The 17,468-nt window shown below is 33.3% G+C and overlaps 3 protein-coding genes across 3 annotated transcripts; 2 read left to right on the top strand and 1 right to left on the bottom strand.

Moving 5' to 3' along the window:
• Positions 1-258: 258 nt before the first annotated feature.
• Positions 259-9,252, top strand: LOC107942801 (E3 SUMO-protein ligase SIZ1). The gene is made up of 16 exons (XM_041108675.1): positions 259-432; positions 592-634; positions 1,173-1,245; positions 1,672-1,834; positions 2,572-2,702; positions 3,517-3,585; positions 3,769-3,856; positions 3,945-4,020; positions 4,275-4,348; positions 4,575-4,682; positions 5,822-5,983; positions 6,965-7,069; positions 7,147-7,227; positions 7,299-8,493; positions 8,626-8,716; positions 8,843-9,252. The coding sequence occupies exons 1-16, from the start codon at positions 259-261 to the stop codon at positions 8,844-8,846; spliced, it is 2,637 nt and encodes an 878-aa protein (XP_040964609.1). The 3' UTR covers positions 8,847-9,252.
• A 2,721-nt stretch (positions 9,253-11,973) lies between these two features.
• On the top strand, positions 11,974-14,752 carry LOC107942887 (tRNA-splicing endonuclease subunit Sen2-1). The gene is made up of 3 exons (XM_016876641.2): positions 11,974-12,182; positions 12,282-13,007; positions 13,917-14,752. Exon 3 carries the CDS (start codon positions 13,925-13,927, stop codon positions 14,639-14,641), a length of 717 nt encoding a protein of 238 aa, XP_016732130.1. The 5' UTR covers positions 11,974-12,182; positions 12,282-13,007; positions 13,917-13,924; the 3' UTR covers positions 14,642-14,752.
• Positions 14,753-14,988: 236 nt separating this feature from the next.
• On the bottom strand, positions 14,989-17,405 carry LOC107942969 (NADH dehydrogenase [ubiquinone] 1 alpha subcomplex subunit 2). Its single transcript, XM_016876730.2, has 3 exons — positions 17,052-17,405; positions 16,856-16,962; positions 14,989-15,391 (listed from the first exon to the last, which is right to left on the bottom strand). Exons 1-3 carry the CDS (start codon positions 17,135-17,137, stop codon positions 15,288-15,290), a joined length of 297 nt encoding a protein of 98 aa, XP_016732219.1. The 5' UTR covers positions 17,138-17,405; the 3' UTR covers positions 14,989-15,287.
• Positions 17,406-17,468: the final 63 nt, after the last annotated feature.

The raw sequence follows: 17,468 nt of genomic DNA, 5'->3' as shown, positions 1-17,468 counted from the left end.
GTTCTGTAAGTGGCTTCTGCAATCATAGTAGTTTAAGTTTGTGAGTAAGCCATTAGGAGCTTTGGTTCAGTTATAAGACGGAAAATTAGTATGCAGCTGTGCACAGCTGCTTCTCTAACTTTATTTATATCTTCACTTAAAATAATGGCATTTTGTACTCATTTTTTATTACTTTGTTAGGTCCTGAGTATAAGACTAAATATCTACTAAAGTCGAAAGTCAGTAGATAAATTTACATGTTTTCAGTTGCTTCTTGTTATGCGTGATGCTAATACATTGATGCTTTTTGGCTATCTTAAAGAGAAATTGTGCATGGAGAAGCTTAATACCAATATTTTTTCCTATGTTGAGGATAAATTGGCATATTTTCGAAATAAAAGAACTCAAGGATGTTCTCACTCAATTGGTCTTTCAAAGCAGGGGAAGAAGCAGGTTAGCAGAAGCTTTAGATAATGCAACTGTATTTTAACTATTTACTAACGTTTACTTAAAAATTTTGGGGGTGTGAATATACAGTTGTTCTTACGGTCACTCTATCTGCATTGGTAATAAAATTATGTAGACCTTTCTGTAAATCTGCAACATTGATAGGACCTTGTCGAGAGGATATTAGGTGCTCTCTCTGATGAACAAGGTAAATATTCTTTCCTAGCCTCTCATTCCGTTGAAAAGGAAATATATATTTATGGGTTATATTACTTTTAAATGTTTCTTTCTAGCATTACTTTTGCTAGCCTGTGACATATGTTGTCAGAGTGCTAGTATTTAGCTGTTGATATGATGTGTTTGACTCAATCACAGTTATATTGTTTGATGTGAATGTATATTGTTTTCAGCTTTAGTTCCTGTAGGACTTATATCACTCATTATTTGTGTCTGGCTGTGTTCTAGGGTGTGTGTGGGGAGTGGTACTGTGGGATGTGACAAGGATATTAATTATGTACCTGTATTCTGCCTAGTTTGCTCTAGCTTCTCAGGATCACAGAGATGCAGCATTTTACCTTTTGATATGCTAATTTTATTATAATTTGTATGCTTTTCAATTGAATTTTTATATTTTATGATTTTCTATTGTCCATAGATTGCAATTAATTCAGATTTGGCTCTTAAGTATGTTCGGAACTACTGATTTTAGCTTTTATAATTATGTTGGGCTTATTTCTGTTTTTCAGTTACAAAGATGTGGGCAAAGAGGACTCCTGTGGGGAAGGAAGATGTAGCAAAACTTGTTGATGATATATACAGGTTTATGTTTAAATTTATGATTCATTTCTATTGAAGATTTAGATACAAAAATTTATAATAGGATTGGTTCAGGATTATTATTTTATTTTAATGTGAGCAAGGATATTGACTTACCATTCAGATAAGATGATGCTGGCTATATGATTTGATTTGCTTTATTGCTTCTTAAAGTGTTATTTTTTCAATCATACTGGTTTGTGTTAATGTTTGTAATTCATTTCTGTTGAAGATTTAAATAAACGTATATAATGGATTTGTTCGGGATTATCTATTTCTTTTCTCCCCTTCTGCAAACAAGGACCGACTTACCTTTTAGATAAGATGATGCTGGCTAACTGGATGTAGTGCATCTGGTTATTATATGCTTTGAAGTAACCATATGTGTTACTTTATTTCCTCTCTTTAAAATGTATTTCTTGTCCTCAGGAAGATGCAGGTTTCTGGTGCCACGGAATTGGCATCAAAGGGGCAGGGTGTGTCAGACAGCAGTAATGTTAAAATTAAAGGAGAAGTAGAGGATACCTTCCAACCAGATGTGAAAGTTCGTTGCCCCTGTGGAAGTTCATTGGAGTCTGACAACATTATCAGGGTAATGATAATGAGGGGTGACCACCTATTTAAGATCGATTCTGTCTTTTCAAATTGGGATTTGTGTTTGCTTGATACAAATGATGTATTATACATAATTTTGTATTACTTACTTCCTTTGGTGGTGTCATTTATGATTTAGATTTTGCTCCTTGACTTGCACGCATAAGCAATGTCTTCATATTTTTCTTCATGAAGTCATTAGTTTTTCTGATAACTGGTTTGACTGCTTTTGTTGGATTTTATAGCAAAGACAGATCAATTTTGAACAAGTGTATAGACTTGTGCACTTTAGACTTTCCCCTAAATTTTCTTCTTGCCCTTTAATTTACAATGGAACCATTTATCTCCTCAAGGTTGATATTTAGCTCAAAACTGAAGTAGGTGTCCTCCCAGTGACCTTTTTCTGCAGTAGGTGTATTTTAATGCAGTTTTCTAGGTTTGTCTAGTTTCATATGAATCTTGCGCTGATGCAATTTTATAAGATGGGATGCTTCTGATGTCCTTTTACTTCTACTGCCTGCTTTTTTGAGTGATTCTTGCTATAATTATATCCAGGTATTAACATATAATTGCTTCTTTTCATAATTCTGATTTGTATGATAAGCTTTTCTCCATTTTGAGAAGGGATAATGTATCCTGAGGATATCCTGGTCTTATTTTACTCTACAGAAATTGTGCTTCTTGTATCTCAAATTGAATTATTGATTTTTTGCTCTCTCTCATTTCTCTATTCAGTGTGAGGATCCGACTTGCCAAGTATGGCAACACATTGGTTGTGTTATAATTCCAGAGAAGCCTACGGAAGGAAATCCGGCACTTCCTGATTTCTTTTGTTGTGAGCTTTGTCGACTGAAACGAGCCGATCCGTATGTCTCCTCTGTTTATGTGTGTGTGTGTGTGTGTGTGTTTGCATCCGTGCGCTTCCAAAAATGTATGATCACTTCATCATTGACGGACAATCTTTTTACTTGTTAAGTTTGGTTATTGGCTGAAGTTCAATGTCATGATATAGAAATATGCCAATTATTTCTTATATTTCACATGTAATTGAATGTGTACTATCCTTATAAATGTTTACATTGCAGACATTCGTAGTTTAGTTTGGTTGGATAATGAATAATTACTTGTTAAACCTCTTTGATGGTGTGAATGTATAATTAGGATGCAAGTTTAGTAAATATAAGCTTGCTTTTGTACCTCCCACAACCTAGGCAAAAGAAAGGGAAGAAAAAGAGATAAGTGTGAGGAAATGTAGGAACTAGTTTTTTGCAGTGCACATAAAATCAGTGTTGTGTAGGTGTGCGCTTAGGTGTGCCTGCACAATGTGCCTTAGTGCCGGACTCCAAAAGCACCTCAGAAAATTTGCAAAATACTATTATTTGTAGCTATAATGCTATATTGATGTACAAAAAGTTAATACTGAATCATCTTTAACATTGAAGAAAGATGTTATTTATCAAGCAGTTAGTGCTCGCTGCACCTTATATTTGTTTTCAACTGTAAACACTTCATCAAGTATTTGAATTGTAATCTTTCATAAAAAAGAAGTATTTGATCTGGATGCTTCAAGAGTATCCTTTTCTAGGCATAACCTTAATGAGTTATGAAATATTGTTAAATCTGTTATCCCTTATTTTATGTTACATCCTTTTAAGTCTTGGCGTGGTTCTGAATGTGCAGTTTTTGGCTTACTATTGCAAACCCTTTATATCCAGTGAAGTTGGCGATTGCAAATATCCCTACTGATGGGTGAGTGTACTGTATGAAAATTTTAAAGCTCTTCCCCCTCCCCAAAAAAGAAAAAAAAAACCTAGTAAACTTCCAGGTTGTTTTGGTGTGAATGTCATTATATTTATACTTTAATCTCTAATGCTTTGTGACCTCGCTCATAGTAGTTTGTTAGTTTAGTGATTCATATCCTACATTTTGCAGTACAAATCCAATGCAAAGCGTTGAGAAAACATTCCAACTGACCAGAGCAGACAAGGAATTGCTGGCAAAACAAGAGTATGATGTCCAGGTTGGCTAGTGTAAAATAAAAAGTGCAGTTTGTTATAATTCTTTTTGTTATTTATCCTGATATTTTTGTTTTCCATCTTGTCAAATAGGCATGGTGCATGCTTCTGAATGACAAAGTTCCATTCAGGATGCAGTGGCCTCAATATGCAGATTTACAGGTCAATGGTATGATTATTAATGGTTTTCTTTGACTACTTAGCAGTTCATTGCTCCTTTTACGGCTTAATTATTTTTCTACTGTTTATTGAGAAACATGCTTGGATCTAGCTAAAAGGGGAAAAAAGAAAAGAAAGAAGCATGTTTAGCATTTTTTGCCTTAGATTTTTCCTAATTACAACTCTATTCTTCTTGACCTCAACATATTTTTTATGCAATTTTTTATTTCAACTTTGATCAGTAACTGACGGTTTTTTAAACAGGTGTTCCTGTTCGTGCTATTAATAGACCTGGCTCACAATTGCTTGGGACTAATGGCCGTGATGATGGTCCAATTGTGAGTTCTGTCCTCCCATAAAAGATTTTTTTTTTCTCGCACCATGTATACATAATCATATGCTCCTTAGAATTTACCCTTTACATGTGTGTGCATGTGATTGGAATGGATGGGGAAGCCTGCCGGCAGGTTATTGCATGTGCTTTTTAAAGCCTGTTACTTCTTGTTAGCTACCTAAGAAGCATCCATGGTCTGAACACTTTTTTATTGTGAATTTTCTGGTCAGATAACTCCATGTACTAAAGATGGAATTAACAAGATAACTTTGACCGGATGCGATGCTCGCTTCTTCTGTTTCGGAGTTAGAATAGTTAAACGACGAACTGTGCAACAGGTATGTTCAGAACTTCAACCCTTTATGGATTGTTCATACATTGGAAGTACAAGATTGACTGATTTGCTGTCTGGGAATTTTGTAGTAAAAAATTATATATGTTCCTTTTTGCAAAATAAAAAGCTCTGCATGTAATGTTTTTTTTCCAATGTCTGCTAGTTCTTTGATTAATATAGGCAGTGTTGATTGGATTGCTCACAAAGCAGAACAGAATGCAAATATATTTAGTGCTGTCATAGTTGACAGTGTTATTTTCATATGAATGCGTTGGATATATGTTTCACGTCTCTTGCAAAAATGACTACGGATTAGACATTTGACCGCCTATTGATTATTTCTTTGCATTTTGGGTGAGGTTCCTGTGTGAGCATGACATTGAAATGGGTATGGGATCAAATGAAAATAGAGTGGGGAGAGTGCCACTAAATTCGGCCATTTTCTCCCTTTTGCTTTCTTCAATTACTTTAAAAATCTTAGTACTACAAACTGAACAAGAATGCTTTATCATCCATGAAGTAAATTGAGAGAAAAAGATTGAATAATGAAGAGAGAATGGTGCTTTATCATGGCTGTAATTTAAAATATTGACTTGATGAGCTGGAAAAAATGGAGAGACTACAGTAGATGAAAAATCTAGAAATGAAGAGATAAGAAGGAAATTGTGAGATCAGATTTGGGCTTTCATATTTATTATTTGGTTTTAATCTTTCTTATGTAAAGGGCTCTATTCTTCGCGTTATTAACATGTTCGACTGTTTTTTTGTTGCTTTATGGCTTATTTATTGTGCGTACTGTTGCCTATTGGTTTGCCTAATGTGGGTCCATTTTAATAGAATAGCTGAGAAGGAAAGAAATAATGAGATTTCTGGCTGAATTTATCTAAATGTTTTGGGCTGGTAATGAGGGTGACATGCTTTTATGATTTTCTTTTGTTTTTTAGTCTCAGCGCAAATAATATGAAGTTATACTTGAGATAATGGATTTTGTCCTACTAAGGACAATCGTAGGCACTTTCTTTTTCTTTGGCCACATGGTATTATATAATATATAGCTTAGTACTATGGTTTAAACTACAATCCCCTCTATGGTTATGCAGCTGAAACTAACTTGCCATATCTTTATTATGTTGCCTGTCCTAGATACTCAACATGATTCCCAAGGAGAATGATGGTGAATGTTTCGAAGATGCTCTTTCTCGTGTTCGTCGTTGTGTTGGTGGCGGAACTGCAACTGACAATGGTGATAGTGACAGTGACCTAGAAGTTGTTGCAGATTTTTTTGGAGTCAACCTACGGTGCCCTGTGAGTTATATAGTTTTATAATATGCTAGCTATCTCTTGCCTATATGCAGATGTGCATGATTTTTATACTAAAAATATTACATGTAATTGATTGGTCATCATTTTTCAAGTGTTTAATTAGTTTATCTTGTGAAGCATGTCTGGAATAGATGGTTATTGTACCCTACTGAATTTGTAGATCAAATTCTTGTAGCATCACTTATGTGTCTGCATAGTTACTGTAAAATGTCAATAGCGGAGGTATCTAACCTCATTGTGTGTACAGTACATGGTTGTATTAACGTTGGCTGAGGTTATCCTTCCTGGTCAATAAGGTGTACGTAATGATACAAAAGTACTTCATATTAAATATATGTTCAATTAAAAATAATTTAATGTTAAATATATGTTTTTGATATTAAATTAATACTAAATCCAAGTTGTTAGTCGATAACAATTTGTATGTAGCTTTATATATGATTAATTAAAAGTTCCTAAGTTGATTGGCCAGATGTTCCTGGTTGAAATGGTCAAATCAATCGGTTTTTTTTTTAACACTGCTTATGCTCATTTATCATGCTTTCTGCTTTAGAGCTGCGTCATGCTTCCTTTCTACTTTTTGGGCCAATACTACTATAGGTTTATTTTCTGAAAGGTGATGGTCTGGCGTACATGACGTATTAGTGTTCATGGAGAATGTGCGGTCACATGCTTGTGCTTTGTTCCATAAAGAACTTAAGTTTATCATAGCAACAGTTGGGTTCTTAGTTTTTGTGTGCTTATCTTATGACCTCTGTTTATATTATCGTGTTTGTATATATATATCTGTATAATATGCAATTTATTCTAATTTAAGTCATGTAAGAGGTGATGATTCTCCTACCTCTTCTTTTCCTCCCACAAATGTTCAGTGGCAATGAATTTGGATGGACTATTTCTTCACTGTGCTCTCCTTTTACCGTTGCTTTGTGATATTCATTTTTATTTGCATATACTTGACAGATGAGTGGCTCAAGAATGAAGGTCGCTGGAAGGTTTAAGCCTTGCGTTCACATGGGTTGTTTCGATCTTGAAGTTTTTGTGGAGCTTAACCAACGCTCTAGGAAGGCAAGCTACAATATTACAGTGTTTGTTATTATTTGTAATTCTTTCAGGCTTTTTGACAAGTGTTTGCATGAATGCAGTGGCAGTGCCCAATTTGCCTGAAGAACTACTCGCTGGAACATGTTATAATTGATCCTTATTTTAATCGCATCACATCCAAGGTCGGTACCCTGTTGTTCTATATTTATCCCATGATGTCAATTTGTGATAATGATGATCAGCTATCATACAGATGAGAAATTGCGGCGAAGACATTACTGAGATTGAGGTCAAGCCTGATGGTTCTTGGCGTGCAAAGGCTAAAAGTGAGAATGAACGTAGAGAGCTTGGTGATCTTGCACTATGGCACACTCCTGACAGTACCCTATGTGAATCAGGCAGTGTGGAGGATAAGCCGACAGCTGAAATTTCAAAGCAGATCAAACTTGAAGGTCCTTCAGAAGGGCATACAGGTTTGAAACTTGGAATAAAGAAGAATCAAAATGGGTACTGGCATTTTAGCAAGCCGGAAGACATGAACACCTCTTCTGCTAGTAGATTACAAGACAGGGTACGTCATGAGCAAAAACGTATACCAATGAGCAGCAGTGCTACTGGAAGTGGTAAGGATGGTGAAGATCCCAGTGTAAATCAGGATGCCGGTGGAACTTATGACTTTACAAGCAACGGGATTGAACTTGATTCTGTGCCTCTGAATGGAGATGCAGCATATGAATTTACTGACCCAAACCAATCTGCACCAGCAGGAAATGCAGAAGTTATTGTTCTTAGTGATTCAGATGAAGAGAATGAAATACTGATATCTCCTCCAACTGTGTACAAGGATAATCACAACCAAAATGATGGTGGGGGACTTGGTTTTCCTGTTGCACCTCCTGGAATTTCTCATCCGTATTCAGAAGAACCACCTCTTGGGCCTGCTGCTAATTTAGGTCTTTTTACAACCAATGATGAATTCGACATACCTTTGTGGTCATTACCTACGGGAACACAAGATGGCTCAGGGTTTCAACTATTTAATACAGATCCCGATGTTGCAGATACCTTAGTTGATCTGCAGCGTAGTTCTCTCAATTGCCCTTCGACAATGAATGGTTATCCATTGGCTCCTGAGACAACTATGGGATCTACAAATCTAGTCCCTACTTCTTCCATTGGTCAGGTGGATACAAACCTAAATGACAGCTTGGTTGACAATACCTTCTTTGGTGGAGAAGATCCCTCGCTTCAGATATTTCTTCCAACGCATCCTTCAGGTGCATCAGCAGAGTCTGATTTGAGAGATCAAGCTGATGTACCAAATGGCGACGATTGGATCTCCCTTAGGCTTGGAGGTGGTGCAACTGGTGGCCATGGAGACTCAACAATTGTGAATGGATTGAACTTGAGGCAGCAGGTACCTTCCAAAGAGCGTGCTATGGATGCTGGTTAGTTTCCTTGCCCTTTTGGAAAAAATGCTGTATTAAATATTTGAAAAATGAAATTGTATATACTCGCAATTCACTGCATTACTCTTTTTTCTTGTAGTTTGTAGCATTCATTGTTACTTCCTTTTGCAGCTTCTCTGTTGCTTGGTATGAACGACAGTAGAAATGGGAAGTCAAGTAGGCAAAGAACAGAGAGTCCTTTCTCATTTCCTCGGCAAAAACGGTCAGTTCGACCAAGATTATATCTCTCTATCGACTCAGACACTGAGTAGTTGTGTTTGCTTAAATTTAACTGCAACTTGTGGATAATTTTGGTGATCACTCATGAAGAACTGGACTGGCATTTCAGTTAAAACATGAAATTAGAATTTTCAAAACGAAAGTGCTGCCAAATTAAAAAGAAGGGGGCAGCTTCAACGCTGCTGTGTTGATGTCTTTTCCGAGGTGAGGCCAGAGCTTGAGGCCGTCAATACCTGTAAGTGTTGAATGCTCAAATTCTAATTCTAGTTTTATTCTAGGCGTGATAGCATAAAACAAGCAGTTTTTACCCTAGAGTTAAAAAACACAGGTGAGGGAGGTCGTTTTTGATTAAAATGTACAGTTAAATTGGAATTGGATAAATGGATATGCATGCAGTTGGGGGGTGAAATGAACACAAGAAATCCACCCATTTTGTCTATTTTTTGGTCTTTAAGATGGTTGGGACCAAATAGCTTTGTAAATTCACTTGAATTCATAGAGAAACCCTTTTTTTTTTTTAATTTTTAATTTTGTTCCTTTTGGCTGATAATTTTCCTTTGCCATTGCTGCTACGTTTTGAATACATGAATGAGTAGCTTTGTTATGGTGCATGACACTTCGGCTCTGATTTTATTATTATTAGCGGGGTTAATGGAGCATGGACCGAGACTTAGTAGGGTTATTGATATGGAGAAAGGCATTATACCTGTTGACCTGGCCGAATTTAGGCGCCGTTTGTTTGCCAATAAAATGTTTTTTGGAAAATGATTTCTGAAAAATGATTTACTTTTCTGGTGTTTCTGGTGTTTGAATGAATCTGTGTAAAATATTTTTTGTTTGGTAGATTTTTTAAAAATATTTTTTTGAAAAATTGTTTTTACATTATATTAATAAATTTATGTTTTAAATTGTTTTTACATATATTGTAATGGCTTATTTATAAATAAATAAATTAAATTAAATATATAATAATATTCAATTATTAAGTTAGAATATTAATCGTCATAAATTGAAAACAGTTTTTTTATAATTTTTTTAACAATTTATTTAGGTTAGATTGGCGAGCCAGTCAGTGGTTTGACTAGTTTGATCATGATATAAAGTAATTCAAATTATGTTATTAAATCTTGGATCGTCATTATTTTTTTTTATAATCATAAATATTATATTAACTTTATTCACTTTGGAAATATAAAATATGTTATAAAAACTTGTGCTGAATTGATAGTAATTTTCTATAAAAAAAATAAAGAAATGCGAACAGTTTTTAATGAATATTAGGAGGGAGTTTTTATTAACTGAATTATTTTTTGACCTTATTAGAAGCTTGAATTCAATATAAAATCGAAGGTTCGAAATTTGTTAGATAGTTTGAATCAAACTTATTGATGTTTTTCTCTCCTCTTATAACGTTGCTCTTTTTAATTGGATCGATGTCTAATTAAAGGTTTTTCATTCATAAATTTACATTTTAAAGTAATTATTATTTCATTTATGAAATTTTCATTTTGAAAATAATAATAGTTTACGATAAAAAAAATTACATGAATAGTAACAAGTAATTTATATTAGAGTAAACTTCTAAAATAGTCACTTTTGTTTGGCTCATGTTACATTTTAGTCACTTATGTTTGAAATGTTACGTTTTAGTCACTTATGTTATCACGTTGTAATATTTTAGTCACTAAGCTGTTAGTTTCTGTTAATGGTGTAACAATAAACTGGTGTGGCACGTTAAATCATCATTTCAAACAAAATTTCTAGGTTAATTTATACAATCGGTCTCCATATTTTTTCGTTTGGAGCAATTTAATTTTTTTTCTTTGATGTTTTTTTAACTTTCTTTCTTTTCCATTCTCTTATCCTTCTCCCTTTGTTTTCCTCCCTTCTTCATTTCTTTCAACGTAGTTTTTCTATGTTTTATTTTTTTGAACAATTTAATTTTTTGAGTGGGGCGAGCTTGTGGACTAGTTACAAATGGAAAGCATAGAAAAACTATGTAAAAAGAAATGAAGAAGGGAGGAAAATAGAGGGAGAAGCGTAAGAGAATGGAAAAAAAAGTCAGAAGAACATAAAAGAAAAATTTTAAATTGTTGAAAATGAAAAATATAGGGACCAATTATAGAATTTAACCTAAATTTTTCGTTTGAAATAATGATTTAACGTGCCACATCAACTTACCGTTACACCATTGTCGACAATTAACGACTCAGTGACTAAAATGTTACAACACGATAACGTAAATGACTAAAACATAACATTTCAAACATAAGTGACTAAAATGTAACCTAAGGCAAACAAAAGTGACTATTTTAGTAGTTTACCCTTTATATTCATAAAAAATTAGCGGGTAGTTCAATTAAGAAATTGGTTTTTAAGTGGGAGTTTTGGTAGAGTAGATAAATATAAAATGATGATCTTTTGTGCAAATTTTGGGTTATACAATTGTTTCTAAATTCTTTATTTTTTTTAATTTGGGTTATTTTCCCTCCCAAATAATTGTATGTAGGTTATAATATGCGATACTCTTTACAATTTTGAATTTTATTTTTATACATTTATTTATAGGAATCCAATTTTTCTACATTCCTAGTTTTAAAATTTAGATTATTTTGTTAAATTAAAGTTTATTGTGATATTATTATTTTAATTATACATTGTTATTAAGTATTTTTTATTTTAAAACATCACACTAATATATTAAAAAAATAATAGGTATTCTTGTTTTTGTAGGAGGACGTTGGTTTAAATGTGTTGAAGTATATTATTCTATTATTTATGAGTTGGAGAAATGTTATGGGTAATTTTAATGGCGTATCGAGGGAGCCAGCAAGAGTCTCGTCCCCTCTTAATATGAAAAATTGTTTATTTAAGTTTTTTAAAAATTTTAAATTAATAAAGATAAAATTGTACTTTGTTTTCCTAAAAATAATAAAAATATGATTTAATTCTTTAAAAAGTATAAATATATATACTATTAAAAATTAAAATTTAATTTCGACCTCAGAAAAAAATTTATTATTTTACCCTTAGATAGTTCTAAATATTGTGTCAGAAAGAATAAATAAGTATGATCGGAACTAATAATGAAATTGTTAAAAAAATTGTTTTGATTAAATTCTAAATTTGTAAATAATAAATAGATATAGATCGCTAGAGTAAAATTACGGAGTCTGGCGTACCAGTCCAAGTCCCAACGAACAATAATTAATAATAATAATAATAATAATGAGATAAGAAGAGGGGAACAAATACGTCACATTATATTACTATGAGCCATCCATTTCACCATAACACAAAACCCCCCTCAACTTTGAATCAACTTCTTTTTAGAACAAAATAAATTAATTTTTTTTGAAAAAAATGCAGACAATGTTAAACCTTAATGCAACATATGGTCTTCCTCTTACTATTTCAACCATAACCCAACATTTTATCTTCTCCAAAGAGTACCTAAATTTCATCGTCTTATTTTCTTATCTTCTTTTTCTGTTTTTTTCTTCTTTTCAAGGCACTGTTCTTATGATCCTTTTTTTTTTTGAGAAAAGGATGGCAGATCATGAACGGAGGAGAGAAGCCATGAAAAAACGAAGATCAAGCAGCGGTGTAGTCGGCGGTGGCGATCGGAGGTTTGAAAAAGTGCTTGAAGAGATCATGGAAGGCGAGGTTGATGATGATGGAGGCAGTGCTTTTCAGTATCCGTCGTGTAGTTGCCTGGTTTGTACTACAGCCAAAGCTGCATAGTTTTTTTTTTTAACGAAGTAAAAACAAAAATAAATAAATACATGAAAACTACTATTTGTTTTTGCATGAGTTGGCTTAGAATTTGCTTTTAAGTGGTTGTACTTTTTATAGATTTGTAATTTAGTATTCCTACTTTTATTTTTATTTGAGATTAAAATATGTTTTAAGTCCCTCAAATTTTTATAAATTTAAAATTTAATCCTTTATATTTTTTAGATTTCAAAATTCAAATTCTCCCATTTGAAAGCTAAAATAATATTTATTTGGAATAAAAACTCAAGTACCCTGAAAAAAAAATAATTATTAATTATTTAAAAACCCTCAACTAAACAGTCTAAAGGCGTCGGCTCACTCCTTTCCTCTTCCCCAATTGTGTGTTTTTTAAAACCCTAAAATCCATAATTGAGTCCCATTTCAGTGGCAAATCAACTCAGTGCTTTATTAGTCGAGTTACGCTACTGAGTTCGCGAGTTCATAAATCAAGCTGCTGAGCTTTCTAAATCGAAGCATCCCCTGCTTGGTTTTTTAAGGTATATCTCTGTCTCTCTCTCTCTTTTCCTTTGTTATGCTTTAATTTGTTTTTAAGTAACGATTTTTTTAGAAGGAATTATTATTGAAGTAAAGTTAAAATTAAATAATAAAAAAAAGGAATGGTAAAATTTCACACACAAAAATAAAATTGCTTAATTTTTTCTAGGTAGTGGTGGTTTTAATTTAAAATTAATATTTCATAGGTTTAGGATTTAGGATCTGATGATATAGTTATTTTTAACATAATGTTTAGAATTACTCATAATACGGATACCTCCCAAGTCTCAACTCATAAATAAGAGAACAATGTGTTTCAGTGTAACAATTAAGACGCAATCATCTTTAAGGTAATTTTTTAAGGATGGATAAACTTTTAATTAATATAATTTATTTTTTCAAAATTTTTAAGTAATGACGTCACATGATCTTTGTGTGTCATATCATCCGATATTTATATTTGTAAACTAATGAACATAATTATCAAATCCAACTAATAAAGATAAGCCAAACAAAATTGACTCGTATCAAAATCAACCTAATTTCTAAGTTTAAGTAATAAGAGTCTTATTAACTTGTACAAAAAAAAATTACTCAAATTTTTAATTGAGTTGACCATGTCAAATTTAATCAATAATTTCATAATAATTCCGAATAATTTTAGACATTAAAAATAAAAAAATTTGTAATTTCATATTAACACAGGTAGTCCACCCACTATGAAAAAATTTCATTTTAGACACTAAAAATAAAAAAATTGGTAATTTAAGTACCCACGTTATATAATTGATCCAACTATATAATATGGGTGCTTAAATTGCAACCTTTTTATTTTAAATACCTAAAGTGAAAATAAAATTATAATTGAGTGGCTATCTGAATAATTTAGGATTTTTTTATATATGTTGCAGGACTAAAAATGAAGCCTAGATGGAAAGGAAAAGGCTCAGAAGCCAAAGCTAGTGCTGATCCCATGTCTAAAATTGTCTCACAACTCCACTCCTCTTTGATCCGATCCGTGGCTCGCGGTTTACTCTTAAGTCGCAATGTGCTCATCGAAGCGGATGCTGAATTATCCTATCTTTTCAATCGTGCTCGTTTTGGTCGATCGAGAATTACATCTCAAGAAGAGAAACAGTGGTTCCAGTTGGATATGGAGGAAGCCTTTTATTTATGCTTTTCACTCGAATGCCTCAAAGGTATCGGCAAAGATGGATCCATAAAGGTATCTTACAAGGCTTACTCTCATCTTCGATATAAAAATTGGGTTGTAAGATCAGGGTTACAGTACGGTGCGGACTTCATTGCTTACCGTCACCTCCCAGCTCTCATACATTCCGAGTACGCGGTGTTGGCACTATCGAAAGGAGATAATGAACTAAATGGTCGATTGAGAGTATGGTCGAATGTTCATTGTACAGTTCGTCTTTGTGGAAGTGTTGCGAAAACGTTATTGGTTCTTTTCGTAGATAGTAATAGCCAAGGTACCAGTTCTCCTTCGTGTTTAGAACATTACACTGTCGAAGAAGAGACAATCACGAGATGGAACCCAGAACAAAGCCGAGAAGGTCAAACAAGTCTCCGGAATCAAACAAATTTAGGTACAATTTTGAATCTTGCTCCAAAAGAAGCTTAATGGGCTAGAGTTGGAGAAAACCATATGCTCAATTTCATGTGTCCAACATACAGTCGTATATAAGTTATTGTGATTTTGTTAATAGAATAAATTTAATGTTAATTATGAATTTCTTTAATTGTCAAATACAATATAATGGATGTATTTTAATTCGGGTTTTAGAATTGATTTGATGAAAATTTATAATTAGTCTAATTATTTATTTAAATCAAATCAACTCCAAAACCAGAATAAAAAAATTACCACTATTACTTTTAGGTACCAAAATGTAGAAAAAAATATTATCATAGTCGTACCAAATTATGTATTAAACCTATTCTAAAATCATATTATATCAAAGACAAAAATTTGGAACTTATTGGTGATTGATAAGTGTTTATAATTAACATGTTTGCTAACAAGGACAAAGGAAAATAACAGCAAACAAGTAATCAAGAGGTAGTTTCTTGGGTATTTGAAACCTTACAAGGCAAAGGCAATGCAAGGGAAAGAACACAAATACTGACAACTTTCAACAATCATCTCACAAAATCAGTTATGATGGCTGAAAACAGAGGGAAGAACACAACAACCATTAAAAGGAAACAGTTCCTCAAAAGACATGAGTTTTATTTCGAACCTTTTGGATTCAATGGTAGCAATATGGTTAGGCTTTGGTCGATGCCCCTGCTTTGGCAAGGTCTTCTAGTGCTTTCAAAATCTGTGGCTCGCTCAAACCTTCCAAGCGAATGCCCTTCTCGACACCCATATCTGCATCGATATCAAAGAGGATTGGTTAATTGGATGCCACAAACAGCGCAAAATTGACTAGGAGTAAAGTATAGAGTGCGCAATGAAAGCATCTCATGCTGATACTGTGGAAACTTTAATTGTCATGAACACAACACAAGGTGAAACCAGTCTCTTAGGGTGTGTTTGGTTGAGTGGAAAAATGAAAGGATAAAAGGAGGGAGTGGAAAAGCAAAAAGAAAATAAATTGAGTGCACTTGGGAGGAAAGAAAATATGAGATATGACTATTTTTCATCAAAATGCATAAAAGCATATATAAGAGGAGGGAAAATGAGAGAGGGATGTATATTTGTTCAAAATTATGTATTTTTCAAAAGTTCATTTCTATCAGTTTTCAATCCTACCAAGCAATGAATGGAAAGAAAATTATTTTTCTTTCATTTTTTCCATCTTACCTACCGAGCACACCTATGGAGAGAAAAATTAGACTTTCTATCTTTCTATTTTTCTACTCCAATTTTCCATTTCCAAAGCAGGTCTTTTTTCATACAATTGTATATTAAAATTCCCAATATCACAGGACTCGTTCAATGTTTACGGAATCTTTGCTTCTATCTTATGTACACACAGCAACAGACTCGCTCTCAAAAACACACAATACTCAAACCACATATCTTTAATCAAGGAAGTCCGAAATCTAGGATGTTCATTTACATCAAAACATACAGGAATTTGATTGGAAAATTCTTCAAGTTCATATCCTTCTCTAATGCTTTCTTAAGTTTCTATCCGAGACTGCATCCTTTCTTCTCTTAATTCACTCCTAGACCTTACCTCTTGTATATATTATTTCACAAGCTTTAGTTCTTCATGTTTTGTAACCCCTTTTTCCCTAGAATCGCTCAATCAAATTGATCCAAAGCTCACATGATCTAGCAGCAGCCATGAAATCCCTACAATCTCACTGTTAATTTTCAGCCACTATTTTGTGATCAAATCTATAGTCCATATTGAACTAAACTCAAAATCATTCTACCACAACTATAACCTAAAACTCCCTAACTTCCCAGAGCCAACTAAATCCACTTTGGCAAATTCATCTCGAATTCGTCATATATCAGCCAAATGCCGACCAAACAGTCTATTGTGTTTTAACAACAATAGACAAAGCACAACATTTTCATTCAAAGAGCTAGTAAATCACTAATTGCTCCCTTAAATTTTCTCTGATCTCATAATTACACACCCAAGATTCTTATGATACCATAACAAAATTTAGAATCAAAACTACCTATGATACATATATATATTAGCATCTTAAGTTAGCAATGCTTGGAGTACTTTGACCAACATTAGATTGCAGCCAGGGTGAAGAATTTGAAGCATTTTTGAACTAATACTTATAGACAACTAGCTATTTTTCAACAATGCATTTTTGAAAGAAACAAAAAGAGCAAATTTCAGAAGGGAAAAAAGGGAAATACCATATCTAGCCCACATTTGGGGCTCAATCCCACGGCATTCACGGATGAGGATTGGAAGCTTAGGGTTTAAAGTCTTGAGATCCTTGTAATTCTTCTCCACGAACGATCTAATACAAGAGAAAAAAAAAGGAATTAATAATACGAATTTTGAATTTTTATTAAAAAAATTGGATTGAGCAAAGAAGCGGAAATAAACCTAGCGGGGGCACTGGCAGGAGATGTTTGGCAAAACAGAATCCGTAGCTCTTTGAGATTTCGAGATAATTGGTTCCTCCACGCCATTCGTAGTTCTTTGATGAAGAAATTTAACGATTAGGGTTCGTGAAAGTGGTGGAACGATTGAATGCAGAGAATAAAATAAAAAAACAACAGTGTATGTTAGACTGTAGAGTGATAATACAATAAGAAAAAGGTCAAATTCTACGGAAGGTCCCTATTCTATAGTTTTTTTGCATATTTAGCATTCCTATAAATTGTTCATTTCAAATGGCTCTACTTTTCGAAGCGTGGGTTTTCAGTATTGAGGGCAATTTTTTTTCCTGAATTCCATGAAGTAATTTAAAATATATTTTGTTATGTATAAAATATGGAGCACGCCACACATTGGGAGCGT

The sequence above is a fragment of the Gossypium hirsutum genome, chromosome D13 (assembly GCF_007990345.1).
Source record: "Gossypium hirsutum isolate 1008001.06 chromosome D13, Gossypium_hirsutum_v2.1, whole genome shotgun sequence".
NCBI lineage: Eukaryota > Viridiplantae > Streptophyta > Magnoliopsida > Malvales > Malvaceae > Gossypium > Gossypium hirsutum.
Note: the sequence above shows the minus strand (reverse complement) of the source record. Positions and strands in the feature narration are given on the sequence as shown.